This window comes from Nesoenas mayeri (genome assembly GCF_963082525.1).
Source record: "Nesoenas mayeri genome assembly, chromosome: 8".
Taxonomy (NCBI): domain Eukaryota; kingdom Metazoa; phylum Chordata; class Aves; order Columbiformes; family Columbidae; genus Nesoenas; species Nesoenas mayeri.
Genome location: NC_137554.1, coordinates 27,955,252 through 27,976,354, shown reverse-complemented (window position 1 = coordinate 27,976,354; position 21,103 = coordinate 27,955,252). Strand labels below are relative to the sequence as shown.

The 21,103-nt window shown below is 44.1% G+C and overlaps 1 protein-coding gene across 1 annotated transcript; it reads left to right on the top strand.

Annotated features, from left to right (window-relative positions):
- The first annotated feature begins 1,487 nt into the window (after positions 1 to 1,487).
- On the top strand, positions 1,488 to 20,777 carry TMCO1 (transmembrane and coiled-coil domains 1). The gene is made up of 7 exons (XM_080348578.1): positions 1,488 to 1,625; positions 2,957 to 3,034; positions 6,439 to 6,498; positions 10,039 to 10,085; positions 10,677 to 10,744; positions 14,287 to 14,431; positions 19,585 to 20,777. Exons 1-7 carry the CDS (start codon positions 1,556 to 1,558, stop codon positions 19,681 to 19,683), a joined length of 567 nt encoding a protein of 188 aa, XP_080204704.1. The 5' UTR covers positions 1,488 to 1,555; the 3' UTR covers positions 19,684 to 20,777.
- Positions 20,778 to 21,103: the final 326 nt, after the last annotated feature.

Genomic DNA, 21,103 nt, shown 5'->3' with positions numbered 1-21,103 from the left:
CATGTCATTGACGGTCTCCTTCTGGCCCGGCTTCTGCCGCACAACTTTCTGTGAAAGTGTCGATAACCGATGCAGTGTGAATGACTTCCCATAGCGGTACAAGAGAAACTATTTTCAGATATTGCCTTGATTGATATCGATACATCTGCCAGCCAGGGAGCTCCAAAGAGAAGGAGAGAGGGCAGAGCATGGCACACAGCACAGCCAAGTGTGTCAGGTGGCACACAGCAGGACACAAAATATTATTGTGGGTCCTGCCGCATCAGCAGCCGTTAATATATTCCTGCTGCTCACCCTAAATTGAAATATCCATCCTTAATTTCACCCCTGTCTCCCTGATGGCTCTCACTCCCTCTCTCGTTGCTCATGGCCACGTTCTGCTCTCAGTTGTCCTCTGATCTCGCAGGAAGCTCCTGGTTCCTGGAGGCAGCACCGTGACTTTCCACAGGGCACAGAGGGTGCTCAGGTGCAACTTTCAGTGACACGTGGCTACTGCACACATACGGCTTTCGTGTTTCCTTGTACGCAAATGTCACCAGGCTCTGGAGGATGTTTGCTGTCTAATCTCACGCCTTCATTTATCACTTGCGGTGCCTTCTCTGAAACACGTCTTTTTCTCTGTCTTTCTGAACCGAGTGTTTAATTTAAGGGTGATGGTGGGGCTTTTTACCTTATTTTTCACTCAGCACTGCAGGTGTAATCCCACAGTGCATCAGTTTCCACTGACGGCAAACTCCTCCGTTACCCACTGGCAGGCGCAAACCAGCCCTTCCCTACCTGCCCTCTTTCCTTTTCTGTGTTTCTGCTTTCTAGGTCTCTGTACCCCATTACAACTTGTGGATTTGGCCTGGTTCTGCTGCTCCAGGTGTAACTGCGGGAGCCTCAACAGTAGTCAATTAGTCTCCATGCTAAATCCTTGCCATTATTTTGCTGTCCTCATTAGTGTTCTTCCTATTTTCACCCCAGCCACAAATATTTTACACACGCAGTAACTTGAGATTTATTTCCCTGCTTCCCGCCCTTTCAATTGCTGAGCTCAGGATTTGTATGAGGAGTGCACGGGCCAGCAATGAAACCCAATAAGGGGCAGGCAACCATATTTTCAAGTATTTTGTTCCAGAAAAGGCCTCCTGCTGCCATGTGCTAACAGGACACCCATGCCATTGGCAAATTAACGCAGGGCACAATTTTATAAACCAGTAAGGCTGCTCCAAGCCAAACCCATCGTGGCTGCAAAGAGCATATTCCACAAAACCAAACGCCTTGTGCATCTGTCCCGGAGCTGCCCGGAGGGACCCGTGTGGGCGTCACGGCCCGGGCAGCATTGACAGCCCGCTCAGCCAATCAGAGCCGCGCCTTGTCGCGTTTTCCCCGCCCTTCGTCCTTCCCGCGGTTCTTCTCCCAGCGCGGCGTCGATTGGCCAGCAGTGTCTCCCGGAAGCGCGGGCTATCGCTTCCGGCCGTTGCTAGGCGACGTGGCCCCCGGTAGCTTCCGGGTGGCGGGGTCTATTTCCGGGAGCGCGGCGGCGTTAGGGGGGGAGGGTGTTGGGATCACCATGAGCACCATGTTTGCCGATACTCTCCTCATCGTCTTCATCTCCGTGTGCACCGCGCTGCTGGCCGAGGGTGAGTGGTGGGCCGCCGCGGGGCGGGCTGCGGCGTCCTCCCCTCAGCGGGCCGGCGGGGCCTGTCTCGGCTGGGCCCTGGAGGCCTTGGGGCCGGTCCCGGCCCGGCGGTGCCGTCCGTAGGAGGCACGGGGAGCACTCGGGGTGGCAGTGAGGGGGCTGGCTGGAGGCGGTGGCTTCTCCGAACAGGACAGCGAGAGTGTGAAATGAGGTTCGGTTACTCAGCGGTGAGTAACTCTTGAACAGAAGGCACCCCTGGTGTGAAGTGGTCGGAATGGGGCTTGTTGGGTCTAGGAAAATGAAGGTTATGAGAAGGACATGCAAAAATCACCTGAACTTGCAATGTTGGTGACTCATATTGAGAAGGTTTTTTCAATGGCAGGTGTTGAAATCGGTGCAACTTCGTAAATACAATTTAAATTATTACCTTTTGGCGTAGTCAAAGTCAGAAGCAGCTCCCTCTTCCCAGCACTAATCTGTATCCCCAAATCTCCTTTGTACCAGAGCTGCAAAACAGCATCTTTGGGTGTTCAAGGGCAGGGAGTGTCCCAGGTGGAATATGATATTTACTTTTTATGAGGCCTGCTGCACTGCATTTGATGTTAGGTGCTGTATGCATCCATTGTTTTTTGTAGCACAAAGGTGTGTTGGCCTCAGAAGCACCTACAGGGTTCCCTTCTCTGCAGCTGGTGATCCCAGGGACTCGGCAGCACAGCCCTGTTGACAAACCACAGCCAAAAAAGGGCCAAAAGCTTTGTGTAGGAGCTCAGATTAAACTCTTCACAAACCACTGGTTCTGCATTTGTGGCACAACTTGTTTTGATCATGACTGAGTGGAAGAATTTAGACTGGAGCACCTCTCAAGGTCTCTTCTAGTCTACTACATCTATTTTCCTTTTCAAAATGCGATCCTGCTAATGGGCAGGTCCTGGTAGGAGCGGAGATTGTTTCTCAAGCCTTAATTAGGCACTATAAAAATGCGGAACACAAAAATGTTTATTGCCGTAATCAGTCTCTGGTTTTAAGGTGAACAACAGCAGGTAAAAATGAGCATGAAGGAACTGAATGAGTCCCATAAAACTCAGTCAGAGAGCTGGTAACTTCTAAAACATTTATTTTATGGCCACCATTGCTACATGAAACTTGAGAAGAGGATTTGAAGGAAAGTGATGATATAGCTTGCTGGTGCTTTGTGATACCTTTGCCATATTAGAATGTGTTTTTGTAGATGTGACATGTACTTTTTTTTTAGTATATGTATTTACTAACTTGTGTCCTTCTTATTGTAAGAGATCTCTACTTACCTGGTTACTTGCTGAATGTTTGTTTCAGGTATAACTTGGGTGCTGGTATACCGAACAGACAAATACAAGAGATTAAAGGCTGAAGTGGAAAAACAGAGTAAGAAATGTAAGTACTCTTTAGACTCTAGAAACTGTGTCTTGCTTCTTCTGTTACATCCTGCTTTAGCAGATGGCAAATTGAATGGCTTTAATAGGAGCTTAATTTTACAAGGTACACAAATCCATACGGGGGGCGGGGATTCATTCTGTCCTTGATTCTTTTGTTGGAGGGAAGGTTAGTGCAAAAACCTATTGTGCGTCTGAATTGGCTCTCCTCTTAATGGAGAACTGGAGGGGAGTAAGAGATCAGTATTGCCCTCTTTTCTTCTGAACATGAGTAGCCAGTATCTGTATATGTAGATTCCTTTAGAAACCTGAAATAAGTTCAAAGATGCAGTTTCTGCTTTTCAAGGGTGATGAAGAATTTGAGATATTTGAGGTATCTATATTAAGAAAGAACTAGGGTTGAATAATGAATACCATGAGAGGAAAGCATTGTACATAAAGAGTGAAAGTGATGATTAATGGTGGGGATGAGTAAAGACAAAGTCATGATAGAAAGGTCTGAGCTATCAGCTGATGTAAAAATAAATTATACTAGTGTAAACTGGAAACAAACAGAATTGATTAGGAAAAAAGTCTCAGGTTACTTCCATGGAGAGCACATTCAAGAGGCCTGGGAGATGTTAAACAAAGTGTGAGGGAGAAAGGGAATAGGGAGCTGAAGGTGAGCAGTCAGAAGAGATGCATTGGATATTTTTATAAAAGAAATGGTAAACAGGACAGTCTGAGCATGGCGTGTTTCAGTGGTCTGTATTGGAAGCCAAGTGGCAGAGGAGAAATTCAGCTGGCTGTTCAAACTCTGTTGTACGTACCCTACATAGGTTGCAGCTGTAAGAGAGAACACACAACAGCTGGGGACAAACCTGAGCTGGTTTTACCTTAGAAAGATTTCACCATGATTTCAGTGCTCTTACTATGCCAGGGAACAATATTATCAAAGTGTGCTCTTTGCAGTCTAGCTTTTTCCAGCCTTCCCTTGGGCAAAATAAACTGAGAAGTTGAAGTATAGTCATACTTGTGTCGAAGCTCCTGAATCAGGGGCTTTTGTCATCACAGCAGTATCCAATGGGGATTGCATCTCTGCCTGCCTTGCTTTAATCCCGCTTGGCTGACAAAAATGTGTGGGGTAGAATTAGCCCCAGAAGAGCAAGTTAGAGAAGCAGTTGAAACCCAGCTGAAAACTTAATATCCTGGTGTGTTTGTGCTATGGAACTCTGAAAGCAGTTCGCAGGGCTTAATCTCTGGGGTTTAATGATTGCTTTAAGAGTTTAATGCTGTTTGTTTTTATAGCTCTCCTGGTATCTAGGCTATAATCTGCAAAGGGAAAGATGTGAGGCTCATGCATCTCAATTAGTTTCTAACCTCCTTGTTTGACTTCCCTACCCCCAACCAAAAAAAAAAGTAAAACTGAATAAAGAGTCACTAAGAATCTAGCTTTGAAATTTTTTTTCCCACTGCACTGAGGACATCTGGCTGACCCGATGGCTTACAGACAACTTGCAGAGTAGACCACTTGAGCCACACCTTTCAACTGTTATCTAACACATCTGAAACAGGAAAAAACACATTCGAGACCTTTAAGCTCTCCCATGAGAGTCCTAGCAGTCCTGAGGATTTGTAAAAACAAATGGGCCAAGCAGTGTGCTGGAGCAGACATTGTTACTCACAGCCATTTGCTTTGTCTCTTCCTGTCCTCTCACTTCTGTTGAGAGGCACAGGATTATCTGAACCTGCTGCAGAGATTATAGTAAGTGTTCTGGGGTAAATTTGCAAGGCTGAAGGCTATCTAGAATTGCTGCCATGTAGTGTCATATATGTTTCAACAGACATGCTTGTGCAACTGCCTTAGAGTTACTTGTTCTGCTCAAACCGTGAGGGAATAAGGGCTGTAGAGTTCCTCGGGGTTGGTATGAGGCTCAATAGCACTGCACAGAGTGGAGCTGAGGTCTGGAGAAGCCTCATGTTGGGGCTAGGAGTGGTAGGTGGACCTGAGTCAGTGTTGTCCAGTTGGGGTTAGAGCTTGGGGCCATGGGGTTATGTGGACTATGGTTTGGATGGATTGATTGGGATCCCCAGCTGGATTTGCATAAGGAAGGTTGTGGAGGGAGCGTTCTGTGAGCACTGGGTGTGTTGTGTCGTTTGGCACCTCTCTCCAGCATTCCCTCTGAGCAGACTTCCCTGTTTTTTCCCCTTGTGCTAGCCTGCCCATCAGAGATGTTTGTGTTCTTTGGAAAAAACAATTGTGTCTTACTACATTACCACAGAAGAGATGATGTTTAGGTATCTTGTCTGGGCTAGTGTGGTTTTCGTAGAAGTTGTGACTGACTCAAATATCACAGGCATTTCAGAAGGCAGCAGTACAAATTCCTCTGTGATTTGGAAGGCCTGCTGTCTTTATTTCACCTGTGCTTGGAAATCAAGGCTAGAAGATCTGTGCTGAGCTAGGACTTCATATGAGAGGAGAGTCATAATGCTCAGATCTCTGAGCTGATTCTGTGAGCTCACGAGGAGCCAAGTCTATCCATTGGTAGAGTAGATATGGTACAGATACATAGAGGTTAGAGTAAAAAGAGGTTGCTATCTGTTGTTAGACCACAGCCATGCACATCATCCTCACTTCTTATAGTACTCTTGTTATAGGTCTTAAAATGTCTCTTACTTTGTGGAAAAACTGCTCTTGCTGTCAGCAGAAGAGCCTTTGCAGATGAACAGTCCATTTGCTGTGTAATAATTTCACTCTGCTGGCTTTGTGTTAGCCTTTTTTGCTGCAGTGGTAGTTGCTTGCAAATGCTTGCTAAGTGTCTGATTTGGGGTTTTAGTAACTTTGAGCTTAGGCTCCTACTTTAAAATATTGGAAGTGCTTCAGTACTAATTAATTGAAGAATGGAGAGGCTGTAGCTTGCCTCAAATGCTTGGACAGCATTTCCCCTGAGAATGCCTGCCTGTGAAGAAGGGATGTATGAGAACACAGGCTTTCCTGTATTCTGCTTCCAGTTGCAGATAATCGGGAGCAGAGCTTGCCACAAAGCTCTTTTGATTACAGTTGATGAATCAAAAGTACTGTCTAATACTAATGACAAATTAGCAAGGGTCACTTGAGCCAAAATTGTCCCCAGACTGCTCAGTTAACAATGTGTTGGGCTCTTGAGAGAGTTTAAAATTAACCCCTTAAGTATTCTGATATCTTGTCTAGGGTTCTGAATTTTTAAAGAATTATTTCTAAGTGTCTGGTGGGGCCAACTTTGCTGGTTTATAACATGTTGATTTTTCAGTATGTTGTTAGTCATACCTAGCTTCCTTTTGTGACCCTGTTCTCTAGAGGAATAAAATGTTTTGTTTGGTGTGTGAAAAAGGGGTGGTGGTGTCACTATGCAGAAATGATAGTATGTCTATCTTTTCACTTGGCAGTGGAAAAGAAGAAGGAAACAATAACTGAATCAGCAGGCCGGCAGCAGAAAAAGAAAATAGGTAAGGCTGGGAGAGGAGTGTGGTGCCCCAAGAATGGGAGAAAGTGGAGAAACTTGTGGAAGTGATTATCCTGCCTTTCAAAACTATTTATTTAAAGTGGTACTAGGGCTGGTTCTTGGCCTGGTGACAAGAATATGAACACTTTTGCTTTCCTCTTCCAAGACAGGAGAGATCTAGCCTTCTGATGGTTTTAGGCAAATGCAGAGAAGGGCAGCATCCCCGAGAGTAGCAGCACTTCTTGCTGAACCGGTTGCCTTTCTCTCTGATTTAAGCCTTTATATCCACGACTGTTATTAAGTTCTGTTGTCAAAGCTCTTTGCTGCAGTGCACTGTCAGCTTGCAGTGTCTGTGTGATTGCGTAATTTGTGGTGTGGTTTTTTTCTCATTTGTATACTTCAGAGCTGAAGGTGTTTGCATGTTAATTGTTACTGCACTTAGATTTATTTCAGGTTTGCTAAATGAGTTTTGCTTAATTTTTAGGTAGTGATTTATTTTTTTCTACTGTTTTTATTGTGAATAAACTTAAGTCTTTCTGGATAAAAGTAACTTTACGTACTGAACTATGCAAGAACAACATGGTAGAAGTTTAATGGATGTGAGCTTTAAAAAGTTCTGTTATCTGCAGGACTCTAAAACGTACAGCAAAGCTCAGTTAAATTATTACAGAAATTGTGGCAGGAACGCTTCTGAGAGCTCCTGGGAGTTGGTTTCCTCATTCTTCTCTAACACCAGGTAGCTGGATTAGTCATTTGATCTGTACAAAGCTTGGGGATAATTATAAACATATCTTCAAACAGTTCTTCCAAGGTATAAAACCTGTTATCATTAGACTCGTGAAGGAACAGGAGCCAAAATTCTTCCTCTTGTGCATTTTTAGTTCTAATATTGAATAATCCCTGCATGGGATGACTCGTACTTAGTGGATAAGACAACTTTTTAATGTTACATGTGGTCACTTTTCAATGTAGCAATGTTGGTTTTTTTAGGGCACCATCCGAGCTGTATTACTAGCAGATGATATTTTACTTGTGCTTGGACTAAACTAATAAACAGTAGAACCTGAGGAATTCAGATGCCCCACCATTTTTTTTAATACACTGAAATAATCTTGTTTTGCAAATGAAAAACAAAGCACAAAGGGACTAAGAACAGAACTTAGGAAATGACCACTGATTTTGTTTGCTATGATGCTTGCTGGCCAAGCCTTGAAACACTGAGACTTTTTTTGGTTTTGTTTTGTTTTTTTACAAGTGCTGCATAACTTGAGCATCTCATTTGTCTTCAGGCGAAGCTGAGTTCTTAGTGTTTCTGAAAAATCAGGCCCTGAATGTCAAGCTCGGCATCCAGAAAATGACTCGCAGCTCTTAACTGCTTTTGAAATCTTTGATTCCAGTAACTTACTGAATGTCAAATCATTCCGTGAGATGTAGCATTGTTGTAAGAGCAAATTTACTTGTGCCAGAGTTCCTTTAAATTCTACCATTCTAGTTTAAAAAAAGAGCTGAGGCTTTACACATCAGTCACATCTGTGGTACAGACCTGCTTCAGCTGCATCTATTTTTGCACAGAATAAGGCAGGAGGTGTGTGTATGATATTGCATGGTTAGTGAAGGGATGAATCATGGTTATGCACAAGGAGGTAAGGTGAAAGTTGCATGGGAAGGCTTAAGTTGGTGTTTCCTACTTGCCAAACTTTTTATTTTTAAGTGTAAAGTGAACTGACTTTGGTCACATTGTGTCTGCATCACATTTCACATGACTGGAACAGGATGCCTTTAACATTATGCTGCAGACTTCTGTCTTTTCAGTTTAAGGAGTGCGTTTGTTGGCTTAAACTTTGCTATCACTTTCTGTGTTCCATGTGCCCCTGGAAGAAAAGACAATGATGTTCCCAGGAGTCCACCTGAGTCCTGGTTAGGCAGCAAAAGAAAAACAAAACAAAACAACCCAATGCTAGCAAATAAGATTATTGCTGTATCCTTGTGGTTTGTGTTCCAATGAGCAGAATAAGATGACTTTTGAGTCCAAGGTGCTGCTTTTTCACCTGGTCCTCTTTCTTTGTGCCTCTACTTGGCTGTACAGCAAAGTACTTAAAGGCTGCTCATGTATAACTTGGGCAGGAATAGACCATTTGTGTAAGGTGGTTGGACATCTGAAGACTGCTTGTTTTGAATTTGTAGAAATGGGTGCGGAACAGGTCAGGTATATTGGGGGATCTGGACTGTATTCTTTATCCCTGTGTAACCTTTAGCCCTTCTAAATAGATGGTTAGTTATGTAGCAGAGGGGAAAAAACAAGTATTTGTGCCAAATGTGATTCCTAAAGAGCTGGCCTGTGGTTGCTGAAATGTCCCAGAACAAAACTCTCCACCTGGGTCAGGAAGCAGGTGTCTGGAAAGATCCTGCTGGGGTGGATGGTTTGTAGTTAAGAGCAATTGCAAATTGCAATGAGGATTCTAAGAAACTGGATGCTGCTATTGCTTTTCTTGACACTTACTGTGAGTCCCTGTGTTTAGCCGGGGCTTGAAAGATATTTGTGGAGCTTCAGTGCTATGGGCCTCTTGTCCAGTGGATCCCTGCTGAAGTTTCAGTACAACTCGCATGCTCGATAGCCCTTGACAGTCCTTCTGCATCTTCCCTCTCTTTGCTCACATTGTTTTTTTGATATTTCTTCATAGTCCACATCTTTTTTTCAGCCCTGTCTGCCCCTCTGGATCCCCAGTCTGAGAGGAGCGTAGTGGACAAGGGACAACGGGGTTGTGGGACAAGAAAGGTGACAGGTGGTGGATAATTCTCAAGGCCGAAGTAGTCTTCAAATGGGGAGCATGGAAAATACTCTCTCAGAAAACTGTGGGTCTTTGAAGTTTGTGGTGACTTAAAGACGGACTAAATTTCTGAAGTAGTATTTTGAAGTATTCTTTGCAAAGCATAGCAATAAAGAAAAAAAGTACTGACATAGTGAAATTCATGTAAAAGATGTCTTTCCTCTTTAGAGAATCTTTTGGGTGTGACAAGGGTCCGAAATTCATTATTAAGACCAGCAAGATAGTAGCCTTGAAGTGTGGCTCCCAGCTTTGTATATGATTTTGGAGTCCCTTCTGACATCTCCAAAATGAATTTTTTACTTATCTAATGTGTTTTATGATGGTGAGCCTGGTGTGCAGCAAATTGAGACTGCTCTCTTTTGGAAGTGTGATACAGAGGCACTGTCTCTGTTTTCTGGCAGTGTTGTTGATGTTATTGTGTTAGTTGGTTGAGTTAGCGAATTTGACATTCTGTGCATTTCTTCCAAAAGTGCTGAATGTGTGATTCTAGCCTCCTCCTCTTTTGTGCCTGCTTTGCTGCACGCTGCTGTGGTGGAGAAGCAGTTGACTATGTCCAGTTTTTCACTTTATACTGTCTGGCGTAGAGAGCTGGAGTTGGTTTTGGGAGTGTTATTTGTTTAGAGAGCCAAAAATGTTAAGTCTTCCTGGAAATGAAAACACTCTGGTTTCTAGGTTGGTATAACTGATCATAACTGGTTTTGTTTTTGTCTTTCCAGAGAGACAAGAAGAGAAACTGAAGAATAACAACAGGGACTTGTCAATGGTAAGAAAATTAAAGCCATTTCCCAGCTGCTGAAGATTTCAATCAGCTTTCCAACAGAAAGACTTTGGTTGGTAGACATAGAGACCTTTCCTCCTGAAAGGCCCTTCTGGATTATCTATAATGGCTACAGACTGTAGTATGAGTCACAGAGTTCTCCAGCAGTTACTGCCTCATCTCATGCCCAATCTTAGCTGTTTTCATCTTTATAAGTCTCCATGTTGCTTTCAAAGTAGAATTAATTTGTCTGACTTCTTGCAAGTTCCCCTGCTGACTGGTTGTATGGGCTTAAGGAAAAAACAAAACAAAAACCCAACAACCTGGAGAAGGTAACAGGACAATTCTTGAGCACTTTTCTCCCCCAAAAAACAGCTCTTCACCTTTGTGATCCACTCTGACTGGCTTTATACCCAACTATTGACCAAATTTTGGGTGTTCTTCAGTCACTTTTACAATCCCTCTGGCCTTCTGGATCATCTTTTTTTCCGTCTAGTTTCCAGTGATGCTGTACAAAGCCGGTTCTTAAGGATGTGAGCCCATCATCCCTCAGCGTAAGCCTGTTGTTTTGATTATCTCTGGCCTTTCTGCTTGCAGGTTCGGATGAAATCCATGTTTGCCATTGGCTTCTGCTTCACGGCCTTGATGGGAATGTTTAACTCAATGTAAGTATCAAATTTCTGGATTTGTGTTAAATTGTCATGGTAAATATATTATCTACATTCCCTTTATCACCCGAAGTGTTATAGTGACAGTCCATCCAAAACCCATCACTAATCTGTATAAAATGGATAAATATTTTGTATGCAGATGCAGTTGTTTGGTCAACACACACATGTTTTGCTGAAGAGGGAACACTGCATGCTGAATGGAATAAAATTGAACAAATTGCATTCAGTCTAGACACGATTCTAACATCCTTTTTGCTTGGGAACATCTTGACAGGTTTGGTAGATGTCAGGCAAGCAGCTACAGTCTTCAGTGTCTTTGGCTTTGCTGTAGTAGTGTGACCAAAGAATGCTCTCACAAGCAAAACTAGGTCAGCTCCCTTGCCCTTAGAAATGAGCTATAATTGCAGAGTTTGCCCTACTTAAGGTGATCAGAATTAAAATACTAACAGGTCCAGGCATGGGCTCTAATCTTCCTCTGCTTTAAAAATGACCTGGGATAGGTCTAGTTTTCTTTAAAATAACAAAGACATAAAAAGCCCAAACTGGTTTGCACAGTTATAGACAGCTTTTTTTTTTCAGACATGCAAAACTGAAAGACTCTGCTTGACTTTTAAAACTTGATTCAATCTTGAAATGTGACCTTCCCATTGGCTGTTAAATCTGAAGATAACATAAATATGGTTAGTATAACCCTTGGGAGGCTGCTTAATATCTGGGCAATACACTTGTCATGCAAATGGGATTTTACATTCTTGGGCCCCAAAACCTTTGGCCTCTGTGCTGGCAGTCGCCAGGATACAGTCAATTGTTGTTTTACTGCAGATCTGTGGGTGGAAAAATTGCTAACGGGGTAACATAATAACAGAAGTGTCACTGTGTGGACTCTTTATTTATTCAACTTAGTCAGACTTCAGCATCTAGCATTCCCTGGAATGCTGTGAAACTGAGCAGAGGAGCACAGCACTAAAAGACTTTAAAATTTGGGTATAATCTTGAGTCATTGATGGCTTATTTAACTGCAGCCCTGAGTGGGGATGGAGGTGCATCGTGAGTCATGTACCGAGCAGCATAGTATCTTTGGGGGTGGGGTTTAGTGCTGTACCTGATGCTTTCAAGTGCTTGCCTAGCTATTTGGGTGCAATACCAACACCACCGGCACCACTGCCCCTGAAACAAACCGAAAAAACTCAGCCTGCTCTGTCTACTTTCCTTGAATGGGAAGAGGCAATTCTGAGTTTGCTGTGACTGACAAGCATTACAGGACTTTAAGAGTTTTAGGAAGGAATTGATTTTGGTTAAATCCTGTGTGGCTCCTCCTTCCATAAATATTAACCTAAAAATCAGTGTATTGGTTTCTTCTCCTTCAAGACCACAAAGTTTACTTGTCTTGTTCTTTTTTTTGAGGATTCCTGCCCACAGAGACTATGCTACAAGCCAAAGAGCTGACGTGAAGCTTTTGGGCACATCTTTCCTTTAACTGCCTCTTTCTTTGGAGGGAACCTGAACATGAGCAGCAGGAATATCCAGAGAGTTCACTGATGGAACTGAAATAGCTTTCTTGCTAATAGCTGAGGCTATTGAATTAAAATATAGATTTGGCCGTCTTGCCTTTGGGCCTAGATAGACAATTTTTTGTTCCTGGTCTCAGTACAAGGTAGCAAGTGCATTTGTATCAGAAGGGCAGCTTTGGTGGGTTGTACTTGCACTGCCTGAAGCTTATAGAATGGTTTGATGGAGCTGGTTTTCATGTATGTACTGTCATTTTCTTGACATGGCATTAAGAGCAGCTGCTTGTCTCGGGAGCAGAGAACTTCAGTTATGAAATCAGGAGGCTCTTTGGTTTCCTCTGGGAAGCTACTGGTGTCAAGTCATCCGTAGAGGTGCTCTGGGTGTGGTATGAAAAGGGGAAAAAGGGCAGTTGACACCTGCAGTGGCTGCAGCCTCATTTGCTTGCCTTTCCTGTTCTTGATTGAGTTTGTTGCTCTGAGGGACAAAAGGAGCAGGAATTGCATGGGAAGTAGTATGATGTGCCACCCTTTGGACAAATACTACACAGATGCTGCTGCTCTGTCACTGGGTACCTCACCTCTGCCAAGTGCCAGCTTAGCCAAAATGGAAATGGCTGTGATGACTTCCTCTCTTCCTTGGAGTGTCAGTAGTAATGGGGCAGCAGGGTGGACTGTAGTGTGCATGTGTCAAGAAGGCTGGTTTAAACCCAAGAGCAGAATGCTGTGCTGAAGATGAGCAACTGAATGACTGTTGTGGCTTAAAGTATGCTGGGGCAGTGAGATCTGTAGCAGTACTGGCCTCCAAGCAGATGGGATTTCTCCTGGGAGAGAAATTAGATTCTGTGTGTCTCAATTTTCTCTTGTCAGAAACTTTTAAATGCAATCATTCTGTCCTACTCCAGGAGTTGTGCATTTCAGTACCCCTTCATGATAACTGTGAAAACCTGGCTGGAATTAAAAGCAGGTACCTTGGGGTGCTACTGCTGAAGAACTTGTCATTCTCACAGCAGGAATAACGCAGAATTTTAAGCCACTGGGGGATGTTACAGGGAGATAAACATCCGTTCCTAGCTCTTTAGCCAAACTGCCTGTGAGATGTAAACAAAGTTGGCGTGTGTTTGAGCTGTAGCTGTGTGAATGTATCTCCACAGGAAAGAACGCTCATTTAGGATATCTTGAAACAAGAAACACCTGTTAGAAAATCAGCACATGCAGAGAAAATAACATCCAAATATGCACATGCTGATGAGGCATCATACACACTTACTTCAAAAGACTGGGTTGCCTGTCTGGGTTGAGAGAAATCTTTGCAAACTGGCCAGAATTCACACTCTGCCTGATGCCCTGGAATGTGGACCTGGAGGAGTTCCAAGAGTGGGACAGGCTGCTTGGAATATGTGGTATCGTCCTGCATCTGCACTGCGTTCATCTTCAGAGCTAACACAGAGAAGAGTGTTGGTATTAAAAAGCATTCTGTTGGTGGCTCTTACACATCCTTCTTCTGCTGAGATGTATAGCTGCGCTAGTAAAGGAAAGGGTGTCTTTGGTTTATGCTCTGCTTAAAAAACGCTCTTTTGCTTAAAGCAGAGAGTCCATCTTCTTGCAGTGGCTGCAATACAGCAGGGTGATAGTCATCCATCTTTTGGTCAAGTGCTGACTGTTATGGGAAACAATCTGCTAAATTTGACTTTTAAATATAATGTACCAGTAAACTGCAAAACACAAACCAAGGCTTCATAAACCCAACAGCTTGTTCAGCTGATCACTTAAATCACTATGAAACACTTCAACTATGGCAGAACTGGTGTTGAGGGAAGCCTACTCACCCTGTGGGTGACTGGGTGTGAGACAGATATATCTACCCTCCTTGTGTGTACGTAGAGGTGGGCTGGGGAGGGCAGTGTGGCTTTTTAGCCTTCCACATGGTCTTACCTGCTCTGGTGGCCTGTTGAAGATACTCACTCATTCATTCTATAGCCGAAGGCTCTTTTACTGTTCCCAGTTGTGATCCAGTGCTCTCTTTTCCAGATTTGATGGCCGAGTGGTGGCAAAGCTTCCATTTATCCCCCTCTCGTACATCCAAGGTCTCTCCCACCGCAACCTTCTAGGTGAGGATTACACCGACTGCTCCTTCATCTTCCTCTACATTCTCTGCACAATGTCGATCAGACAGGTGAGAACATTGTTGTGTCTGTTGCATCTCTGGAGCAGGGAAATCACATCTCCATCCATAAAGAGGAGTCTACTACTGCTGTCCAGTTTCGCATGTATAATGTTGATCTGTTTGTGGTTTCTGTGTTTGCCTTCATTCCCATGTATCATTCAAAGTTATTCTAGATTGGGATTATAAAATCAGCCACTATTCTGGACTGGTGTGGAAGACTTGACTGGAGACTTGTACCAGGGTGTTACGACACTTAGCAGAAATGGATTCTGTCTGTGCCTGATAACTTTGCGGATTGCAGCACTAAGAGGTTGTCTCCATCAGAAGCCAATTAAATACTCCTTCTTAGTAATTTTAAGTTAATATGAGAAAAGAGAAGTGTAGTATTTTCAAGGGGAACTTCCTTGGTGGCTTGAGGTTCTATCAAGGTTCAATCAGTCCATAAAGCTGGTAGAAAAGTGAGGAAAGAGTTAAACCTGTTCTTTTGGGTTTGTCCTTCCTGTTTTTGCTGACTGCCTGACTTTTTTCAGAGTCTTAAGATCTTTACCTTTGGTGTCAAGTCTCTCCCAGTGTTAGGAATGTGACAGAGAAAGGGGGTCTAGTAGGATGAGCTAAGAGTAGGCTACACACAGCTCCTCAGAAAAGCTGGTTAGTTTTGTTTTCTTTTTTTTTTTGAGAGAGAAACATCACTGAGAATAAGGGGAAATGCCTGTTCAGGAAGGTTCACAAGCAGTTTAAGTGGCAGAGTGGCTGGTGAGGACAAATGAGACTTCTCAGTGCAACCTGAAGTCTAGGGTTTTTTTGCCAGATTTTCCCAGGGAGTGCTGGGGATAAGTTAGACTCCGGGGGCTGGATGAATGCTGGTAGAATGAGCTGCAAATTATCTGCTCTCCTGTATTTGTATTTTCTTTTGCTTTGATTCTCTTTCTGAATTCTTGCTGCTTTCCTCCTTGACCAGCTTGTTGCTTTTCCTCAGGGGGTGCAGAGGCACTTAAGCTCAAAGCAGATCGGCAAAGGTTATGGCAGCTGCTGTCAGAAGTTTGGATGAGCTTCATGGAGTAGCTCAGTAACAGAGTTCCTTTAGTCACAGAGTGCATGCTAGTGAATTGAATTCTCTGTAGCCCTCAGTATCGAGTACTTGTGTTGAAATGGATCTATGTCTGATCCTATGTGAAAACAGAAAATGAGTTGTAGAATAAGTTATGTTGAAAGTGTCACTTGGAGATCATCTAGCTCACCCCTCACTTCAAGTGCCAGAGTGCAAAAGGCTAGGGGCTTCCTCATTCTGTTTGCTGCAAGATAAATCTTGTTTCACTTCCCAGTAGCTGGAGTAGTGTTTGCTACTTCAAAAGAAATGAGACCTTTTTAGTGCTTTGGATCATCTTCGTGAATTCCTGTGATGTTGTGGTCTGATGCTGTTCCTTCAGACAACGTTGCAGGGTGCTGCTCTATTACTTACCTGTTACGTGAAAGTCCCTTCTTTGCTTTGTTGCAGGTTATTGTATGAAACTAAATAGCACCAACAGCAAGATTTTTCTGCACCCTTTGGTTTGACTGGGGAACTCCCTTGCTGAAAAATCCCCCATGGATTTTTTTTTTGTCCAAAAATATAATTCCTGTGGTTAGTTCTAGTCCTGGGCATTTCCTGCTACTGCCTATTGTGAAATCAGTAGGTGGCATGACCAGAGTGGTGGTCCGGTCTGGCTCTGAGCAGAAATGCGGAGCTGTTTGCAGTGGGTTGGGCTTTCAAGAGAAATTCTGGGGGAAAAAAAATTGCCCTTGTGCTTGAGAGTTCATGCTGAAGGTCCTGTGGTAGACAGAAGTTAATTTATTGCTTTGGAGAAGAGTTGTGCTCTGAAGTGTTAGATTGCAGTCTTGTTAGTGCTGCCTTACCTGTGTGATGGTGGTTAATTACACCTGCAGTTCTCCAGCTGTTGGGCAGCTCAGTTTCTTCCTCTGTGCTCCATGGAGGGAAGGGCAGGGACTGGCCATGTCAGTTTGTGCAGAAGCTGAGAACTGAAGCTGTGATTGCTGGCATGCTGCTTTTGGCTTTGTTACTGTTTGAAGGAACTTGGATGATAACAGCATTGGGAAGAGCACTTTGAAAGGCTGTGAGAGGCCAGAGGAGAGGGGAAGAAAGTAATTAAGAGCTTAAAATGGTGCCAAAGACTTGCGTTCTCTGCTTTTGATTACCTTGGATGTGAAAGCTTTGTCACCCTTTGTGTTTCACTGGGCAAAAGGGGAAATCTCACCAGGTCAGCTTCGGTTCTCCTCCCTTGGTCTAACAGCTATTTTGATGTGGGAGTCAGTGTCTGGCTTGATGCTGCTGACACAGGAGAAGGAGCAGAGATGTACCAAATGTCAGAGAACAGGTTGTGAACAAACTGAGGAGACCATACACCTCTCAGCCTTCCCTTAAATCCTGGAGCTGCCTGTGAAGGGATCAAAGGCAGGGAAGAGAGATGTCCCTGTGGAGCTCAGAAGTAGAGGAACTTGAGTGTGTGAAAAAAGTGACCTGGAGGGTAATGCAGGGGGAGTACGTGAGGAAGGGGAGACTAACAGGACGGTGATTAAACTGACATTAGTGGGATAGGCAGTAGCAGCATCAGGCAGTCTCTTCATGGAGTGATGGGGGTGATAAACTCTTCAAACGGTGACTGGGAAGCTTGCTGGCTGTGACCTGGCCGGCATCTCCCAAAATAGTCAACTTGCAGTGAGTAACTTCCTTTGCGCTGTTCCCAGCTCTCCCTGGCACGTAAATCCTGTCCCCTAGTTCCTCCTGCCTTCCTGTTTGGAGAGAGGAGGGTTGCTGGGAGAGGCCTTCCAAGGGTCCTTGAGCTGTTGGGTTTCAGCTGGGAAAGTCTGTGGCTGGGCTGGGCGGGAGGCATAATGTCAGGGTTACATCCTCTGTCCCCGCTCCTGTTTCTGAGCTCCCAGCCTTCACCTGTGCTGTTTGTGAAGAGGAATACGCTGCTGTTCCTCAGGCGTTTGCTGGTCTTCACTTCCTTTTTACACACGTCTGAACTGTAGATTAGGCTGCTTCTCTCTGAAATGTGTTCCCAGTGGGAGCAGGAGCCAGCAATTATCTCTCCTGCCAGGAGTCCACTTTCCCACACAGCCTGATCTTGGGACTGGGAGCCACTCGTTGCCTTGTCTCTGAGGCCCTTGTCTCTGGGTACAAAGACAAAAGCAGAAGCAAGTCTTGTCCTTCCTGCAGTCATTTGAGGAAAAGTTCACAAGAGCTCAGGTAGTGAATTTGGATCTTTAAATCTTGCATTCTTCCCTCACTGCTCCTGAAGGTCTTGTCGGTGTTGGAAGTAGACTCTGCAGACTTCCTTGTGCAACATGGCCCACAGCAGACTGGACAAGTTTCTGCTGGACCTTGCCCCAGCCTTGTTTTTTTCCAGCTGTGTAGACTTGAGGATTGCTGTCTAGCAAAGCTTGCTTCACGGCTAGTGTGGGGGGCCAGCCTTCTCTTGGTACCTGAAGGAACAGGGCGGAGGTAGCACATGCTTCTTTGCTTCCATGGATGCTCAGCTGGTATCACTGCTCCATGAGTGGGGCACTACAAAGCTGGTCGGAGCCCAGGCGTGCCTGCTGCTGACTCTTTAGCACCCTCTGGTGTTGTTGAATCTGCCCATTAGCTTCTTTTTTCTCCTTCCTGTCAATCTCTTTGACTAAGGAGGCTCTGAGAATGGGAACCACAGGAAGGAGCCTCCCACAGTGAAATGTTCTAATACATATTCAGTTGCTGAATATCAGCCAGTGGTTGATTTATGGAGGCCACAGACTAAAACTGATGTAATTCCTTTTCAAGTATTCCCCTCCTTTACTGTTTTGCTTGTGTGTGAACTGAAACCTTCTTTCTTTAGTCTCCACCTGAAATGTTTTCCAACTTTTTTTTAAACTTAGCTACTCTGGAATTATGAAGCTCTGTCTGCATTTTGTTTTGGTTTTTTAGTTGGTTCTCATTCCATGATCAAAAAGCTCAAGAACTCTATGACCTTCCTATCTGGCCTATCCCGACAGTTATGTTTGAGAGAACACTCAGGCTTGAAGAGAATCCTCTTTCCTCCTTTTATTGTCTTGATAGCCAAGATTCAGCTGGTGCCATGTGGAGGACACAGTTGTTTTCTTCTTTCCCTTGCATCAGATGTCCCTGTTTTGCCAGCACTGCGTGAGCAGCATCTTGAGCTGAAGTTATTTACAGTGAAGGATGAAAGAACTGGTATCTCTTTGTAGTTTCACTGTTGCAAAATTCAAAAGGAATTTCTCAAAAATCAATAAAAACATCGCATTTAAATATTCTGCTCTGAGTTTTTAGCTCATGTCTGACTCTGCTACATAATTCTTTCCTTGTTTATTGTTTTCTGTTGAAACACCCTGCTCAGATGCAGATGAGGTCATCTCAATAGGCAGTTTTGGGGGTTTGCTACATGTATACTGTTATATTGCATGTCTCCACCAAGCCATTGTTCTGTCTGCATCACTGGCATTCATGTTAATTCTGTGCCTAAGCTCCTGACTTGGACTTGGCACACGCTCTGATTGCCATGTTGCTGACCCAAATTGTGGCTATGTTGAGAGTGCCTTCCTCGCCAGCTTGCAGACCCTCAGGCTCTGGTGGCTGCCAGAAAACAGGGTTTCTGTTTTCCGGAAAACAAGGGTACTTGTGAAAACTGAAGGCTGCTATGGTTCTGCCTGTGAGCAGATGTTAGGAACCTGCTCCTGTGTCTGTGCTGCAGTTAAATTGCAAAGATAACTCTTGCAAGTTGATTTTTAAACTAATCTGTGTGCAAAGACATTAATGAGGTATCTGCCAACTGACTGTGGTGTGAAGCTGGAGGGAGAAAAGATCTCTCAAGCAAAACATGGATTTAATGATTAGAAGGCTTTTGTTGAGGTGGGGGAGAGTGGCCCAGCTCTAATTGTAGCCATTATGGATGGTTGTCTGGCTCTGTGCTAAGCTCTTTTGAATGTATAGGGATAGAGGTCTAATATATACTAGCCAGACTGGTAACGCTATGTGGGTTAGAACCTGAATTTGTAAAAAATAATGGGAAGGTTGTACTTGTAAGCAGAGTTGTTTTGGGTTTTTTTCCCTCTTTGTCTCCCTCATCATGGTCTGACAGTATCCTGTTCTTCTGTTCTTGTTTTTGCAGAACATCCAGAAGATGCTCGGTCTTGCTCCTTCCCGGGCTGCCACCAAGCAAGCAGGGGGCTTCCTTGGCCCACCACCTCAGGCAGGGAAGTTCTCCTAAAGCACAGTTACAGCCTTCACAGAAGGTCTGACCAGTGCACAAGACTGTCTTTGGGAGGTAGCAAGATGGGATTCTGCACCGGGCTTCACATGTCCAAAAACAACCTATGCAGCATTGGACACGGTCTTGGAAACATCTTCCATTTGGAGTATTCTACCAGCAGTTGTTTGCTCATCAAATCGAGAAAGTTCTCAAAAGATAACTTGACTTCTTGTTTCTGAGAAATAAATGGCATGGGCATGTTGATTTAGATGTCTCTTAATTGTGCTGTAGGACAAGTAGAAATACATTGATGTAGTACAGTTGATTTAGTCTGCGGCATGGACATCAACTTGGACAGCAAGAGTGAGATCTGCAAAGTAGACAACTTGGAAAATTCAGAGCAACCACACTGTGAAGTGACTCTCTTGCTTGAGACGTACTGGCTGTAGTCCTGTGTAGTAGGGAGCTGAGCAAGTAGGTGTGCTGACTTCTCCCTTTGCAAAACTTACAGCGTGGAGGGTGAGGTTTTTTGTTGGCTGAGGTGATTGGAGGCACTGGAACCTGCCCCTGTGCCAGGCAAACTTAAGAGGTGGCAGGTATTCCCGGACACGCTGTCAGCCTTCGTCTTGCTGGCAGAGTACAGCCCCACTGAGACTTTTTTTTTTGGTGGCATCATACAGCTTTTGTATAAGTTGTTTGCTGAGACAGAATCTGCTGAATTACAGAAACAAACCTGGCCTGCAAACTTGAGTAAGCTGTCAAGTTTTGCTGGTGCCAGCCACTGCTACCGAGCCCTTTATTACCAGAGGGGTTTTGACAGCAGATCTTTGTTCATAGTCCCTGAATTTACTGCTGAACAGCCTGATGATCAGTATGCATCTTTAAAAGTCTTCCTTCTCCGGTCAGGAAGCTCTCTACACTGTCTTCTGCTTTGCCAAATAATTCTCAGTTTGAGTCTTGTTGGCTGGAGCCTGCTCACATTGTTTAAAAGGGGTGAATAAATCTTGCTGCCGCTCTCAAGTTAGGCAGCACCCAGAGGAACTATTGATTTCTTGCATCTGTGACCAGAGGTTTATCATGTGGTAACTCTTACTGGGATGTTGTGATTAGTTGCATGGTGAGAGGATAAATCTGAAACACCTTATGGCAGCATGGAGCATGTGCAACACCATATTAAGTACTAAATATTGAATTAATTCTCATTAATCATATAAATACTAAATATTGAATTAATTCTCATTAATCAGTTTGGGGAACTTTAATAGTATTATTAAAAGATAAATCGTGAGTATGGCACCTCTATTCAATGCCTTGTGTCTCAAAGCTGAGTGTTTGACAGCTGAAGGAAAGCATCTAGTGTATACAGATGCTGTCTGACTTTTGGGGTGCATTTTTGACTTGTAACCTTCTGCAGGGAGCAGCCCTGGTCCTGCAATTC

Coding starts and splice junctions, on each gene's coding strand:
- TMCO1 (XM_080348578.1), top strand. CDS start 1,556: ATGAGCACCATGTTTGCCGATACTCTCCTCATCGTCTTCATCTCCGTG. Junction 3,035..6,438: donor GGAAAAACAGAGTAAGAAAT/GTAAGTACTCTT, acceptor TTCACTTGGCAG/TGGAAAAGAAGAAGGAAACA. Junction 10,086..10,676: donor ACAACAGGGACTTGTCAATG/GTAAGAAAATTA, acceptor TTCTGCTTGCAG/GTTCGGATGAAATCCATGTT.